The sequence below is a fragment of the Passer montanus genome, unplaced genomic scaffold, assembly GCF_014805655.1.
Source record: "Passer montanus isolate IOZ18808 unplaced genomic scaffold, ASM1480565v1 scaffold39, whole genome shotgun sequence".
NCBI lineage: Eukaryota > Metazoa > Chordata > Aves > Passeriformes > Passeridae > Passer > Passer montanus.
Genome location: NW_024368707.1, coordinates 6,781,719 through 6,796,176, shown reverse-complemented (window position 1 = coordinate 6,796,176; position 14,458 = coordinate 6,781,719). Strand labels below are relative to the sequence as shown.

Here is a 14,458-nt window from a genome sequence, read left to right as displayed (position 1 = left end):
ATAAAACAAGAGTGTGTCTGCAGGGGAGGGAAGAAGAACAGTGTCCATGGCAGGGCGTGGAGAAGAAGAAAGCCCAGAGACCGAAGTGCAGTGTCCCAGCTGCAGGGAGAGGTGAGCCTGAAATGGACCAGCAGGTGCCCTGCCAGGGACTAAAGCAGCTGCACCCAAAGTGGTTGTGACCTTTCCTTCTCTCCCCAAACCTCTCCTGGGAGTAGCCCTGTGTTCCTTCAGGATGTTTGATAATCATTGCCACTGTGGCAGAAAAGGTGAATCACCACACATCTGAAGGGAGGGAGGGATTAAGTAATCTCCTCACAGGCAGATGGAAACCCAAGCTTTGTGGGGATCTGTGTCCCCAGAATATGACAGACAGTTCTGGTGTCTACTATTCTACTGCTTCAGATCTTACACTGTTAACCAAGATGTTACTAAAGCACTTAGTAATGTTTGCACTGGGACTATCTAATGTCTAGGATGCTGAATAATTAAACTCAGCACAGACTTCAAGCATTCAGCATCCCTGGAAATGTGATTTATTTACACTGGTATTGAGTCAGGTAAAATGTTTCTGTTCACACCTCCAAAACAACACAGAAATTCCCATCTTTCAGAGTTATTTTCAGCAAGTGAGATGCATGTTTGAGAAACAAACACTGGATCACATTTGTTTGCTCAGAAAAGGTCTGTATTTTTGCTCACAAGTCAAGTTACACACTGTGCAGGAGCTCATGTGGCCATCAGAGAAGCACAGGGGCAGCATATGTGTACCTATCAGCTAAAGTTAGCCTTTGTTCCCAGCCGAAACGTGGTAAGAGCAGGATTTTTTTCAGCACTCTTTATTTTTCCTCAGTGTTCACAAATACATTGACTCTGCAGTGGGAATCCCTCTGTGATCAAGGCCTTCCTGAATACTTTTCTCCCTTCCCTTTTCTTGAAGTTGTTCTGCTGGACACCCATGAAATTTATTGCAAAATGAGGTGTATAAAGAAGTATTCACCTGACCAAATCTGTCCCTTTTCTCCCTCCACACACTGTCCTAACTAAAACTGCATTGCACTCATATTGTACTTTTGATTTCACAATGCTTACGGTGCTCAGAGTTTGACAGGTGACCATGAAATGCACAACACCCTTGAAAAAGTGAACAAGATTTGTTACAGCTTTTGCCAACAGGTGGCTTCTGCCTGCTGCCTGTTTGGTGAGCTTGGCAAACTCTGAGTGAACAGGGTGTAGCTGAGTGGCGCACATTTGTAAAGTATTATCACACTTCTAGGACAAGTTGTGTTTTACAGGCTGCCTGTTTGGTGAGCTTGGCAAACTCTGAGTGAACAGGGTGTAGCTGAGTGGTGCACATTTGTAAAGTATCTTACTTACTTCTAGGACAAGTTGTGTTTTACAAAAGCCTTGAAGGTGGCATGGAGTGAAAGAAGGGCTGAAGTGTTCACACCATGGATTGTGTGGAGTCTTTCTGAAATAAATCTTTGTGCTGCAGAGATGTACAAGTGGGACTACGCAGTACAGTTACCCTCATCAGCCTGTACTCAACAAACAAATGAACGTTTCACTTTTATTTATTCTGAGGTTGGGGGTGAGGGGTTTCAGTGTGTTCTTACACAAAGTATTAATTTAAATGCTTTGTAGTTTGCTGCTGCTCTCCCAGCCCTCCCCTGGCTCAAGGCCCTCCTTGCTTAGCTGGGTTTCAGCTCCTCCTCAGGCTTAGGCGGTGCTGCTTTGCAAGTACAGCCTTCTCTGGGGGATCACAGAGGCAATCCACTCCCCGGTGCCCTGCTTGGCCTCTTCCCACGTGTAGCGGGGCACGTAGCCAAAATCCTGCTGTGCTTTTCTGTAGGAGAAGGTGAAGGGGGTGTTGAGCAGCGTGACCAGGTGGCGATTGGTGGAGGGCACGTATCGGACGAAGGGCCGCAGCAGGAAGCTGACCACCTCCAGCAGCAGCGAGAAGTAGTAGAGCACCGTCAGGGGCATGGGGAGCCGGGGCTCGATGCCAAACCCCAGCTCCTTGGTCAGCTCGTAATTCAGATCAGCGTAGCTCATGTGGGGAGTGTCATCTGAGATGTAGTAGAACCTGCCTCTGACGTGCTGGGCCTTCTGCGGGGCTCGCAGGGCCTTGGCGGCCTGCACGTGTGCCCAGGCGATGTTCCCCACGTACACGGGGTTCACCAGAGCCTCCTTCCTGGAGAAGCGCAGGTAGATGTTCTTGTTCAGCAGGCACTTATCCAGATGGCCTTGGAGGAATGGGCAGCCCTCCCCAAAAATGTACATGGATCTCAGGGCGCAGGTCATCAGCGTGCCACCATCCTTCAGCACCTGGCCATCTGCTTTCAGCACAGAATCCTCTGCCAGTCTCTTGGTTTGGGCATAAGGAAATTTGGATGTGCTCTCATAAGCTGTATCTTCGTCACCGTTGAAAATGGGGTCCCCTTTGCAGTTGGGGCCTGTCACTTCTATGGTGCTGGTGTAAATGAAGTGCTGGACATTACAGCGGACACACGCCTCCAGCAGCAGCTGAGTACCTTCAGAAAACAAACAGGAAAGGTGGTCTAGGGCCTCCTAACCAGGAAAAAGTGGGGGTTTCAGATCAGAAACAGCATCTCTGGCCTGAGCTTAGCCAGATCTCCCTCCCTGCAGCTGGAAGAATCCTGAGCTGAACAGGGCAGTATATTCAATGACACTGAACCTGCTCTGAGTCTGTATTTAAGTAGTATCAGAGCACCTTTCAGAGTTAAACAAGGGTGAATTTTGGTCCTAATTGCATGTTGTGGGAGTTTTTTTATGCCAGTAATCAAATTTTTGCCCTTCCTTAACTCAGCATGGAGACTGACCACAGATTCAGGGACTTGTGCCAGCTTGAGTAGGCTTAAGGCAGAGAAACTTCAGAAGCTGCCCCTCCCCTGAGATATCACCCATGCTCTGTGGTGAAACCCATGTTTTTCAGGGTTGAGGATGCTCTTGGGTGGTCTGCTAAGAAGGGACAGAATTATTGTGGGACCTGAAGGTCTGCTCCAAAACCAGTGCACTTACCCCTAGTGCAAATCTATCCAGTACTTGACTGACTAAAGAGAAGGGCTTGAAGAGAAACATGGAGAAGCAAGGCACTTTATCATGCAGTCAGATCATAATGTAAGATGAGAAAAGAGAGGCTTGTGTATGTATGCCTTCTTTTCTGCCATATTCTGGCTTTTTCTTGCAGTAGTACAGGATTTCTTACATTTAAAATCCTTTAATGCTTTCATCGGGGGCAGCAGAGGTCAGCTGTTCAAAGTCTTTTAAATAGCCAAGAAGGTTAAACAAGGAAAGCACACTGAAGGGGGAAATAAATACTTTAATAAGTTGTGTTGTTATACTTGCAATTAGAATAATCTTTTTCTACCCAGTTTTGAGGCAGAAATTGCCTTATTTGTTGTGCATGTTGTAATGACAGAAATTAAATGTAAAAAGGCGGGTGACTCGGAAGACAAGACACAGCTCAAAGACATTTGGAAACATCTTTGGCAAAGGAACATTAAATTAAAATTACTGATATGACATCAGAAGGGTGTAGTCTAAAATCCAGGAGATAAAATCAAATACCAGCAGTGAGGCACATAAAAGATCTTCCAAGTCTGCTCAGTCTGTTACAGCAACAACTGAAGGCAGCACAATGCAGGCCAGGCTAGTGGGACTAAAACTAATATAATGAATTAAAGAGGTTCAGAAGAGCCAGGAATATTGGCAGCAAAATATGGACTTGTTCATGAGTGAAAAATAGGAAGAATTGTTGAACTGAATATTGTTGGGGCACCAAAATTCGTCTTTTCAAGCTTGAAAAAGAAAAAGAAAGAAATTGAAACAAATTAAAAACAAATCTGGATGAGGCTTTCAGAAACATTAAGGAAGCGCACTGAAAAAAAGTTACACAGACAAGAATAAATTAATGTGAAAAATGAGTTCATGCAAGTCACCATGTTTAGATGACATAAAAGCCAGGGTCATCTGGGGAAAAATGTGTTTATTACATTATTTTTAAAATAATAGCTTTATTCCTGCTGTCCATACTGTTTGGAAAATGAGGGAAAGTAGTCAAATACAGAAGGTCTTGATGAAAGCAAATGAGATAGCAAGTTCTAGAAAAAGGCAATAATAAAATTATCTTGACAGTTGGTATCTGTTCAAGATTAATTTCACCCAAATAAAATGTGGTTTATTTGCAAATCAGAATTGTATGTAAAAGTTGAAGGATTCCTACAGTAATGGGAACCTGAGTATCTTTCATATAGCATGTAATAAAGTAAATGATTACTGTATTACATGCTTTGTTCAGTGAGAGGGTGCCCATGGTTTGCTTGCCCTTCTGGCTGAGGATCTGATTCACAGAAGATATTTTGTTTAGATCGTAATTAATTATTTTCTCAATTCCCTTCCTTTTAAAAATTTGCTTTCCTTCCTTCCTAAACAAGATCTTTTTTGCTCTGAGATATTGTATGGCGATGGAGGAAAGCCCAGCAGCAAGGCAAGTTTAACTTTCTCACTTCTGTCCTGGTTTGTGAACATCCACACCTGATTCTTGAAACATTTATATTATAGAAACATTTACATTTAAATTTATATTTCACAAATTGTATTTTCTAGGAGAAACAAAACTTTCATCCTGCAAGTCCATGAAGTACATAGCAGTGCCCTGGCTGGTCAGAAAACCAGAAGAGCATCAGAATGGAAATGGAAGACAACAGGGAAGAGAGGACAGCAGTATTCACTCACTGACCTTGTGGCTACTTAGCTCTGGGAGCAGGACTGTAGATGGTATTTCATTCTACCAAATCTTATCAGCTAATCCTCCCCAGTGGCCCAGTGGGCTTCTTTCACCCATAGGCAGACACTGTTGGCAGGGGAGTGAGTACTGGGGAGTCAGAGCTAAAGAGCCTTCTGGGACATTTTAATAGTAGCTTGATTTTTTTGTTTGTTTTTGGTTTGTTTGGTTTTTTTTTTTGGGGGGGGGGGCGGCTTTGGTTGCTTTTTTTTTTTTTAGTTGTTGTTTTTTATTTTTCCCCACGTTAAAATGAATTTAAGAAGCACATTCTTCTGTAAAGAAACAGACTGTAGTGGGAGTCCAGTCGTAAAGACAGAGCTTTAGGAATCCTCTATCTGAGCTACCAACCAGGTATATTTTCATATTACCCAATGCACAGGTTTCCAGGAAACCTTTCTACTCTTCCCTCCTGACAGGGGCCTAAGAGGCTGCCCAGTGAGCTCTATGCTTTGATCACTGACAATCTGTGGCTTTGATTGAGCAGAAATGAAAGGGTCTGGAAGCTAATGGTACAGGGAATGAGCCACACTGAAACAACTAAAATGCCATCCCACTGTTTTTAAGGTTCATGTAAGAAACAACTCGACTGCCAAGAATTCTCTCTTCCTCTGAACACTGGTGAGCAGCCAAGATTTGTGAAAGTGATGCCTGTACAGGTATGTTCCTTATTTTTCTGTGAAGAAGCCCTGTGTCTGGCAGAGAGGAACAAAGAACTGGGAAAACTGTTCATGTAAATAAGAACACCTTCCCCAAATCTCCCCCAAGCTGTTGAAGCAACACAGCCAGGGAGGCCAGTGTGCATGCAGGTTAGGCAGTGCCAGTTCTCCGAATGGCACTGGGGGTTTTGACATCACAGACAGGGGGTGAAGTTGTTCTTTTAGGAAATACATTTAAACTTCCTGGTAGGTGACGCTGCATGGGCCATTCCTAAGTCTAAACCTTCTCCCTTCACCTGATCTTTCCTGAAGAATGGGAGTTAGTAGAGGGGAAAATCCATCACTGAGTCACTGAAACTGCTCCCTCCCAAATCTCTGAGATTGTTGGGGAATTTTAAATTATAAAGTCAAGGTGGAAGACCACTTGTTCCTCTCAATAGGTGATGCTGCATGGGCCATTCCTAAGTCTAAACCTTCTCCCTTCACCTGATCTTTTCTGAAGAATGGGAGTTAGTAGAGGGGGAAATCCCATCACTGAGTCACTGAAACCCCTCCCTCCCAAAGCTCTGAGTTTGTTGGGGAATTTTAAATTATAAACTCAAGGTGGAAGAGCACTTGTTCCTCTCAGCTGCCTTCTTGCACACACAGACTTAAAGGCAAAGGAAGGAAAAGGAGAAAGAAAAGAAAAAAAACAACAGCAAGGAGAGAGCCACAGGCTCTGGGATGTTATCAATGCAACATTTCTGTCACTGCAGCCAAAGTCTGCACTATTTGTAAACTTTGAACAATGTACACAGACAGGGATGCCACATGGGGTGGGAGAATAAGAACCAATTTCTGAGGTGAGCATTGGGATTTCAGAGGGGAATTGCTTTCAGAAAGTTCCAATGAGAATGGGTTTATGACTATCACCACTGAAGGCAGAGCTGTGCAGACCTCAGCATGGGCATATATAAGTGTTGACAAGAATGAGTGATCCTGCACTGCCCTGAAGTGGAAGACTGGGTGTGGAGAGGCCCCGAACTTCTTGGGGCTGCCCAGACACGGGATTTGCACCCCTAGGTATGTCTGTGCAAGGCGAAGAACATCCCACTTAACCTGGCTCAAAACAAACACGGCTCAGGTGCTCCCTTCCCGGAGCAGAGAGTGACCAGGACACAGATGTGGCTTTGAGGAAGGTGCTTGCCCTGCTCACCTGTTACATTGACTTCCCAGAGCAGCTTCTTCTCGATGAGGCCCAGGGTGTCAATGAGGGAAGCCGTGTGGATAACGAGGGAGACCCCCTGGCAGGCTCGGTGCAGGAATGTCACATCTCGGATGTCCCCTTCCAGGATTTTCACCTCAGTCTTCCCCTTGAACTCTGCAGGGGCAGCAGAAAACAGAGCAAAAGACCTTACAGGCACCCTAAGAAGACCACTGGAAGGCTGGTGAAGAGCTGACCCCGCCTGGCAGGAGCTGACTGTCCAGGAACAGCAGGGATATTTTAAGGCTGTGAAACAAAAGGCATTTACCCAGGACTCTCTTGTCAAATGCTAACTACAGTGCTACAGAGGTTTATTTTGCATTACCTGCCATAGATCTGGAGCCAATATTCAACATGTTTCTTTATATTTTATTTTTTAGAGGTCTTTTCCACTGCTAGCAAGCTTCCTTGAGTTGTGGCTGTGTTGAAGTTCACAGAAGAGTAGCTTTAGCTGTGCATGTTCTGGTGGCTGCTGGCTATAGATGAGTTAACCCAAGAGCTCTGAACGGGCACTGCATGTTCCTGTTTTCAAGCTGATTTATGATCTCTCTCCACCCAGGGCATGTGAGCACAGGGATGTGTTCATACCTACTTTCTGCCCCTTTACCTTGCCTGTATTGCAGCTCTTCTAATAAACTACATAGAATTCTGACGTCTTTTTCTTGTACCTTGGCCAGGACTTACAGTGCCTCTTCCAGCTCCAGCTCTGGCTCCATTTCAGTGTCTGTGCTGTGGGTGTTTTGTTAGAGAGTACAGTGCAAGACTCAGAAACAGCTAGGACTAAAAAGTCATTTTTGTGCTTAAATTTACACTCTTATCTTCAAGAAAGTAAGACAGCAGCAACAGAATGAAATGGCAACATTCTACTGTACCTTATGTACCCAGAGGGAAAACAGTCTGAACTTTGGGTTGCACATAATGCCATTTTGCAGATCAGAACCTATTTTCTGTGAAGGACTCAGAAGGAGGGCACATCACTTCACTCAGAAGTTTCAGTATCTGTGGTAATTAAGCATGTACCTCGGCCAGAACCCATAACCTCCAAACTCTGCAAGACTTTCTGTTTCATACCTGAACTCTCAGGAGTGTTCTCCTGAGCTACCTCAGCCTGGCTGGATTAAATCCTGCTTTTCAAGCCCTGTCCCTCCATAGCAACTGCAGTGTGTGACCCCAGAGGAGCTCTAGGTCTCAGAGCCATCCTGTGCTAGGCAGAAGGATTCTTTCTGCAGCCCAGCACTACACAAACATGAGCCAGCACCAAATGATCATTTGGAAAAATGTGCAGTCCAAGGCAATGCTGCTGTGCAGGGAGCTCAGCTGGCCTGGTGAGCAGTGCCACGGCACAGGAGGGGACTTTCTCAGCATGCCCTGTGAGGAGCTTGCCATTGCAGCAAGTCCTCTGGGAGCCTCTGCTGTGGCTGCACTAGATGGCTCCCCAGGCACAGCTGCTGGGCAGGGACTCTGCAGCACAGGCACAGCCTCTGCCTTCTTCCAGTGTAATCAAATGCCCCTTTTAGATAAGAGAAGGACCTGATTAATTTGTACAGCTTTTAGCTTCGTCCGTGACTTGTGTATCCTAGTGCTTTGTCACCAGCTCCAAAGCAGGCACTATTTCATCCCATGGCTTTAACAGGAAACACTGAGAAAGACAGCTGCTGGATCTGGAACTGAGTGGGAATATATCTTAAAATGGTTTTATCTCATTTTCTCTATAGCACGCTAAGAATGTAATCCTGTATCAATTTAACAATTATTCTGATGCAACAGGCTTAAGGGTCTTTTTTCCCCCACCACAGACAGTTGGTCTGAGATTTAAGGTTTGTAAAACATTTGCTGAGCTGTTACTAAATCTAGAATTGCTGCTCTCCCAGCACAGTCATTGCCACATGCTGTCTTCTGCTCATTTATTTTACAGGCTACATTAATTTCCTAGGATTCCAACTCCTGAATCTTCACTCTGACCTCTACTTGCATGCATGCAAAAGTGTCAGACTAGGACTTGGCTTTTTTTAAGCACCTGGTAGTTAGATTTGCTCTAATAAATATTAGTGCCTGTACTGCCCTTAGGTTGATGTTCTCCATGAACAAGGTTTTATGGGGTTGTAATAATCCCAAGAACAGATATAAATAGTTTTCACAACATAAATTATGACATGTGACCTCTTCAAAGTTATCACAGTGCCCAAGAAGGGGTTAGGAAAATGCAAGTTTTATACACGCAAAACAAAGCTTTCAGGAAAAGTACAGACGAAACCTCTCCCTTTTAAAGCTGATAATGGGAATCTCTTGTCTAGGTGCTTTGTGCCTTGTTTGGGCTTGCAGTTTGTGTGTGTGTGATATGAGTCAGGAAATCTGCTCCTCTGTTCCATTTTAGCCAGCAGAAGTTGCCATGGCAAGTACAATCTGGGCCTTGCTCGCTTTAGCAGCATCAGCTGCATGTCAGGAATCAGCAGATTGATCTTGTTTTGCTCTGGGTCAAGACAAAACTACAGGTGAGCTTGGAAGAAAAGAGTTAAGAAATGACTGACAGACAGTGGTTTCAGTCTGAGATGGCCAGCAGAGAGAGCTGCTCTTGATTTCCATCTAGACAAACCATTGCCCAGGCAGCAAAAGAACACATCTGAGATGGCCAGCAGAGAGAGCTGCTCTTGATTTCCATCTAGACAAACATTGCCCAGGCAGCAAAAGAACACGTGGGTAGGTCAGAGGGGGAGGAACGGAATAAATTCAAGTCACTTCTCCATTTTTGCATAAAGTGATTGTGACAAAGTACCTACTCACTGGGAAAGCTTGTTCTTCTTCACCAGTGGTTTCTGTGTCCTCTGAGTTGTAAGTAATCTCCCTGCTTGCTGTGGGTTAGTTTTTGCTTGAAAATGCAATGATTTCTCAATAAAATTCAGTGTCCTGTTGTGAGCAGTTTTTGACTCAGCAGTACAGCCAGACTATTTGCCCTAAACTTGAGAACAACATAGGAGTTTTGATTTCTCCAGAAGTACCAATGCAATAGTGAACAACAAGAACAACAACAAAAAGAATTGTGTAAGTGGAAGCACAGGAAGGGCAGAAAGATAAATCTGTGTGGGAGATGGGAGGTAAGAAACCCAGGCACCAAAGCACCATGTTCAATGTGACATCCATTCTCAACCACACAATGGGACCGGGCGGGCTCCAACTCACAGCCCTCGACACTGACTGGATCATCCCAGACTCCCTGGGGCTGTGGGACACCACAAATGCCACTGTCCTGCACGCACTGAGTGTGATGGTCAAACTCTCAGCAGGAAAGTTGTTTGAACAAAAGAGGAGTGTCCCTGAGTGCCTTCTGGCACAGAGACCTGTGACTTGCACACACTGCTCTGTCTCATAGCCACAGCCCTGACTCTGCAAAGGTATTGCAAGTGCAAGGTGCTCAAGAGATTAGTGAGGAAAAAACCCACTCAGCTCTGCTCCTGGCTGTTCCCGAAATCCAGATAACTTCTGCTAGCAAGTAAAAGCCCCTGTAGTAAAAATAATGCAGGTCAGAAGACTCCAGCCCCACCCACAGGTTTTGTAGCAGCCCCACACTTGGAATAGGAGTCACTGAGACAGAGAAGGGCTTAAAAGGGAACAGCAGGGAAATATTTCAGGTAGTTCTGAGCACAGGGACTAGCAGGACACTAGAAGAGATGTAGCCGCAAGGGTTGATGCAGACAGAGGAGCTGCCAGTCAAAGTGCAGGGTTCAAATCCATTTAAGCACATCTGGAATGTCAGCCTACTACCTGTTTATGAGGAAGAAAAGGCTTTGGTATCTGATTTTTCCCTACCTCCTGTGCTGCTCAGATAGGCAGAAGGAATGTTAAATAATAGGAGAGGGGGTGTGTGGGCAGTGCTCCATGGAAGAAGAAGGGAGGATAAGGGAACAGGGTGTAGAGCTTGCCAATTAACAAAAAACCAAAACATCAAAACGTTTGCTGCAGCCCAGCCAAGATTGTGCCCACACAAACAATGGTTTTCACTCCCCAGGATGCTCCATTATCCCCACAAAGCTCTTCTGGCCCAGAGCAGTGTAGATGCCTCTGTACTGCTGCATCAGTGCTAAGCCACACACACTCCTGCTGCTTCAGCCTCTACTGTAGCTGCAGGTTTTGGGTTTGTATCTGTGGAAACTCTCTGGAAACCAGAGCAGGAAGGGCTGCTGCAAGACTCAGGGGCATTTAGAAATCCTCAGTGAAGTGCTGAGTCAGATTTAATGGAGAAGAAGTTTGAGTTGTGTAAATTGTGCAATTGGTACCAGGTTTATTGTGCATTGTTGCTATTCCTTCATGACACTTTAATGCTCTATAGAGTGATTGAGGCTCTTCAGCAAATCATGCAGAGATATTCCTTAAGGATTCCCATATAATTTCCTGCACAGAGGAAGAGGAATCTTGCAGTGAAGATGTGATGGAGAAAGTTATTGTTAAGTAAATATAATGTAAAGACTTATGAACCTGACTGAATGTAGGCCCTCTAGATGACTTTTAGGCCCCCAGATGCCCTAGATGCTTAGAATCTCAATAATTAGGACATTCAAAATAAAATACTGACCTGCTTTCCCTGACACAGACTGTTTCTGACACTGGGCACATCACTCACTTGTGCTGCCTCCAATCCATTCAAGAAGCCTGCCTTGCACTTTGCTCTTCTGTTCAGCATTTGCTTAAACAGGAAACTGCAATAATGTTATTAACAGAAGCAGTTTTAAAAAAAACTCACCACAGCTCTCAGCCAGAAGATCACTATTAATCAAATTAATCACCGTTAAGAAAACCATTGGAATTTGCACCCGCAACTTTTTCACTGCCTTCACTGTCTGGCACACCAGAACCCAGCACAGCATGCTCTGGATATCTCTGCCCTCCCACCTAGTATAGCAATGCTTGAATTTTCCTTTTCCCCAAGAAGAAGTGTGAGATTTTTGCAATAATTTTGTTCTGTGGGTTTTGTTAGAAGAGAAGTCAGGTTGAAGACAGCCTTTTTACTGCATGAACAGTATATAGAAGCCTCAGGGCCTGACAAAAAACCCTCTTGTTTTCCCATTTTACATCTGATTTCTGTGCTGGAGGGAGAGGGAAGGATAAAGCAAGGATTCCTTGAGATAAAACCTCTATCTGCAAAGCTGGTTTGGATAAGAGTGAAGGCTTCCCAGCTACCCATGTGGGACTGCAGCACCCCCAGTGCAGCACAAAATCCTCAGGAAATGTCACTTACTGTCAAACCTCCCGAGCGCCTCAGCGCTGAAGGCTTTGTCCAGCAGCCGGATCTCAGCCAGCGCCTCCTCTTCTTCCAGCAGCAAGCACACAATCCTCTGGCCAAGAAAGCCTCCTGCCCCTGTCACCAGGCAGCTTACCCCAGCCAGGGACATTGCTCTGGGCTGCTCCTTGGTGCTGAACTTGCTGTCTCTTGAGCTTGGTTCTCCTCCTGCCTGAGGGAAGGAACATATGACATCAACCTCTGGAAACACTGCAAATCAAAGGGTGTTACCAGAAGGAGAGACTACTGAAAAACAAACTTTAATCCCTACATCAAACTATTTTTTAAGCATGCCTTACTTTTGCTAGCTATTCCTATTCAGAACTAGTCTACGTATTATTTCCATGCATAGAAAACATTCTAACAAATCATTACAAACCAATTCAATTAACAAATCTGAAAATGCTCAAAATCGACTTCAATGCCAAACCAACCCCACAAAAGTCTGCCGTGAGTCTCGGTTCCACCTCCCTAGCTCTCAGAAGAGTGGGGGAGATTTGCCTGTATTTATATCCTGCAGGGCACCACCTCGGTCATTTTGCTCCCCTCCCTCTTGAGTGCCTCCTTTGCTGCAAAAGAATGTGATGCTTCCACACCACTCCCACCAAAGAGGAAGGCTCTGGACACAGTGAAGTCTGAGCCTAGATGTGGCCTTGCATCCTTAAATCCCCAAACAATAAACCCTCATGTTCATATTTCTCCTCAGCTGCACTTCTGTAATACAGTGCCAATATTATGCCAGTATTGAAGGTAGGGAGCATTTAAATTAAATGTAAATAGAGGAAAAGCTATTTAAAGTCGTTTGAGGAGTGAATTCTGCTGCTGCATATTTTCTGGATACTGGGCTCCCCCATTATAATGTGAGTTTCTCACTCTCTCTCTGTGCAAGATCAGAAACTAACCCTGGGGATTTTGTATTTGTTCAGTATACTACAGGCATTTGTAGTGATGAAATTGTTTAATGTACCATCCAAGTTAAATTCAAGTTGCAGGAGGGAAAGATTCACCTCTGGAAATGTCTTGTGCAAGAGTACCTATTTAAAGTAGGGCTGTTTGTGCCTCTGCAGTGATGTGTGTCATTACTGCTTTACATTTCCAACATGCAGGGAAATGCCCAGGTGTTTCTCCCTGGGGTTTCACTCCACTTCCAGCAAAACTGTTCTGTAGTGTGAGACCAGGGCAGGGCAATAGCCTGAACCTCCTGGGTCTGTCAGAACACGCTGGCTGCAGCTGTATTTTCTCTCTCTCAACACAGGGATAGGCTGACATCCCTGCTGAAGCAGGATGATAAATAGGGAGCTGCCTTGAGCGACAAGGAAGTTACAAAGAAGCCCAGCAACACAATTAATTAGGCTGAAATCACTGGAAAAGGGGTCCCTGATTTGGGGCATAGCTGGAATGGATCTCTAAAAATGCTTTGTTTCCATTTGTGCCACTAACTGCTAAACTCCTTTTTTATTCTATCATGGGTTTTGTTCACTCATTAAAGAGAGCTCTGGAGAAAAGCTGTAGAAGAAGCATCCCCACACTGTTACTTTTTTAGAGCAAACTGGGCTTGCAAGTGACAGGAGGAAAGCAAAACCACTTCTGTTGGAGGAGAAAGGTTTCTAGCTGACACAGATGACAAAATTTTGGCAACAGTTTCAATCCCAGTGTCCTTGAAAATCTGTTCCTCACCCCAGCAAAGCTTTAAAAATTTGTTATCAGTGCTTCTTTCCTTGGCTTTTCACAGTCAGGACCTTGACATTGTATACTCTTATCAGAAGCTGCTGCAAATTAATTTTGTGCACTTTGCAAGGAAAATAACTGACCAAATCCTGCTGGTCCAAGAGGCAGTCTTTGTAACAGGGCTTCCTTTTTGCTTTCACAAAGGAAATAAAATTCTTTAAAGAGGCATTATAAAACCAGACAACACCACATAGCCTCTTAGCATAGAAAACACTCTTGTGCACCAAGCTTTTCTATCAGAATGACCAAGCTTAGCAAGGGTAATGCTTATATGAGAATATGTGTGCTTATATGAGAATATGTGTGTTTCATGGGAGCCTGCAGGGAGATTTACTGCTGCTCTGCTTTGTCCTCTTAGGTACTACTCAGACAACTGCTTGGCTTAGTTTGAGGGAATTTTATACATCACTGCCTTCATCTGAACTGCTGTGTGTGAATGTCAGTGGTCAGATATCAGCAACTCCAGCTCAGACCTACTGGTCCTTCCTGCAGTCTCAGCTAGAGACAAGGTTTTCACCTCTTGTTTCATGTTAACATTGCTGCTGGGGCTGCTGAGTGGCATGCCAGCTCCTCCTGTCAGACAAGACTGGCTCTGGTGCTCCCCAAAGGACACAGAGGCAGGCGCTGGAATGGGCTGCACACCCAGAACAGCTCCAATGAGCAACAAGGCCAAAGCCCACCAGACTTCCAACCACAAGGAGCAACTTGATGAAATTCAGAGTTATTGCACAGGTAGGGGACTTGCAGATTTAAAC

General features: G+C 44.8%; 1 protein-coding gene across 1 annotated transcript; it reads right to left on the bottom strand.

Moving 5' to 3' along the window:
- Positions 1-1,553: 1,553 nt before the first annotated feature.
- Positions 1,554-12,471, bottom strand: LOC120506495 (3 beta-hydroxysteroid dehydrogenase/Delta 5-->4-isomerase-like). Its single transcript, XM_039718143.1, has 4 exons — positions 12,410-12,471; positions 11,934-12,147; positions 6,656-6,820; positions 1,554-2,531 (listed from the first exon to the last, which is right to left on the bottom strand). The coding sequence occupies exons 2-4, from the start codon at positions 12,085-12,087 to the stop codon at positions 1,717-1,719; spliced, it is 1,134 nt and encodes a 377-aa protein (XP_039574077.1). The 5' UTR covers positions 12,088-12,147; positions 12,410-12,471; the 3' UTR covers positions 1,554-1,716.
- Between the last annotated feature and the right edge of the window lie 1,987 nt (positions 12,472-14,458).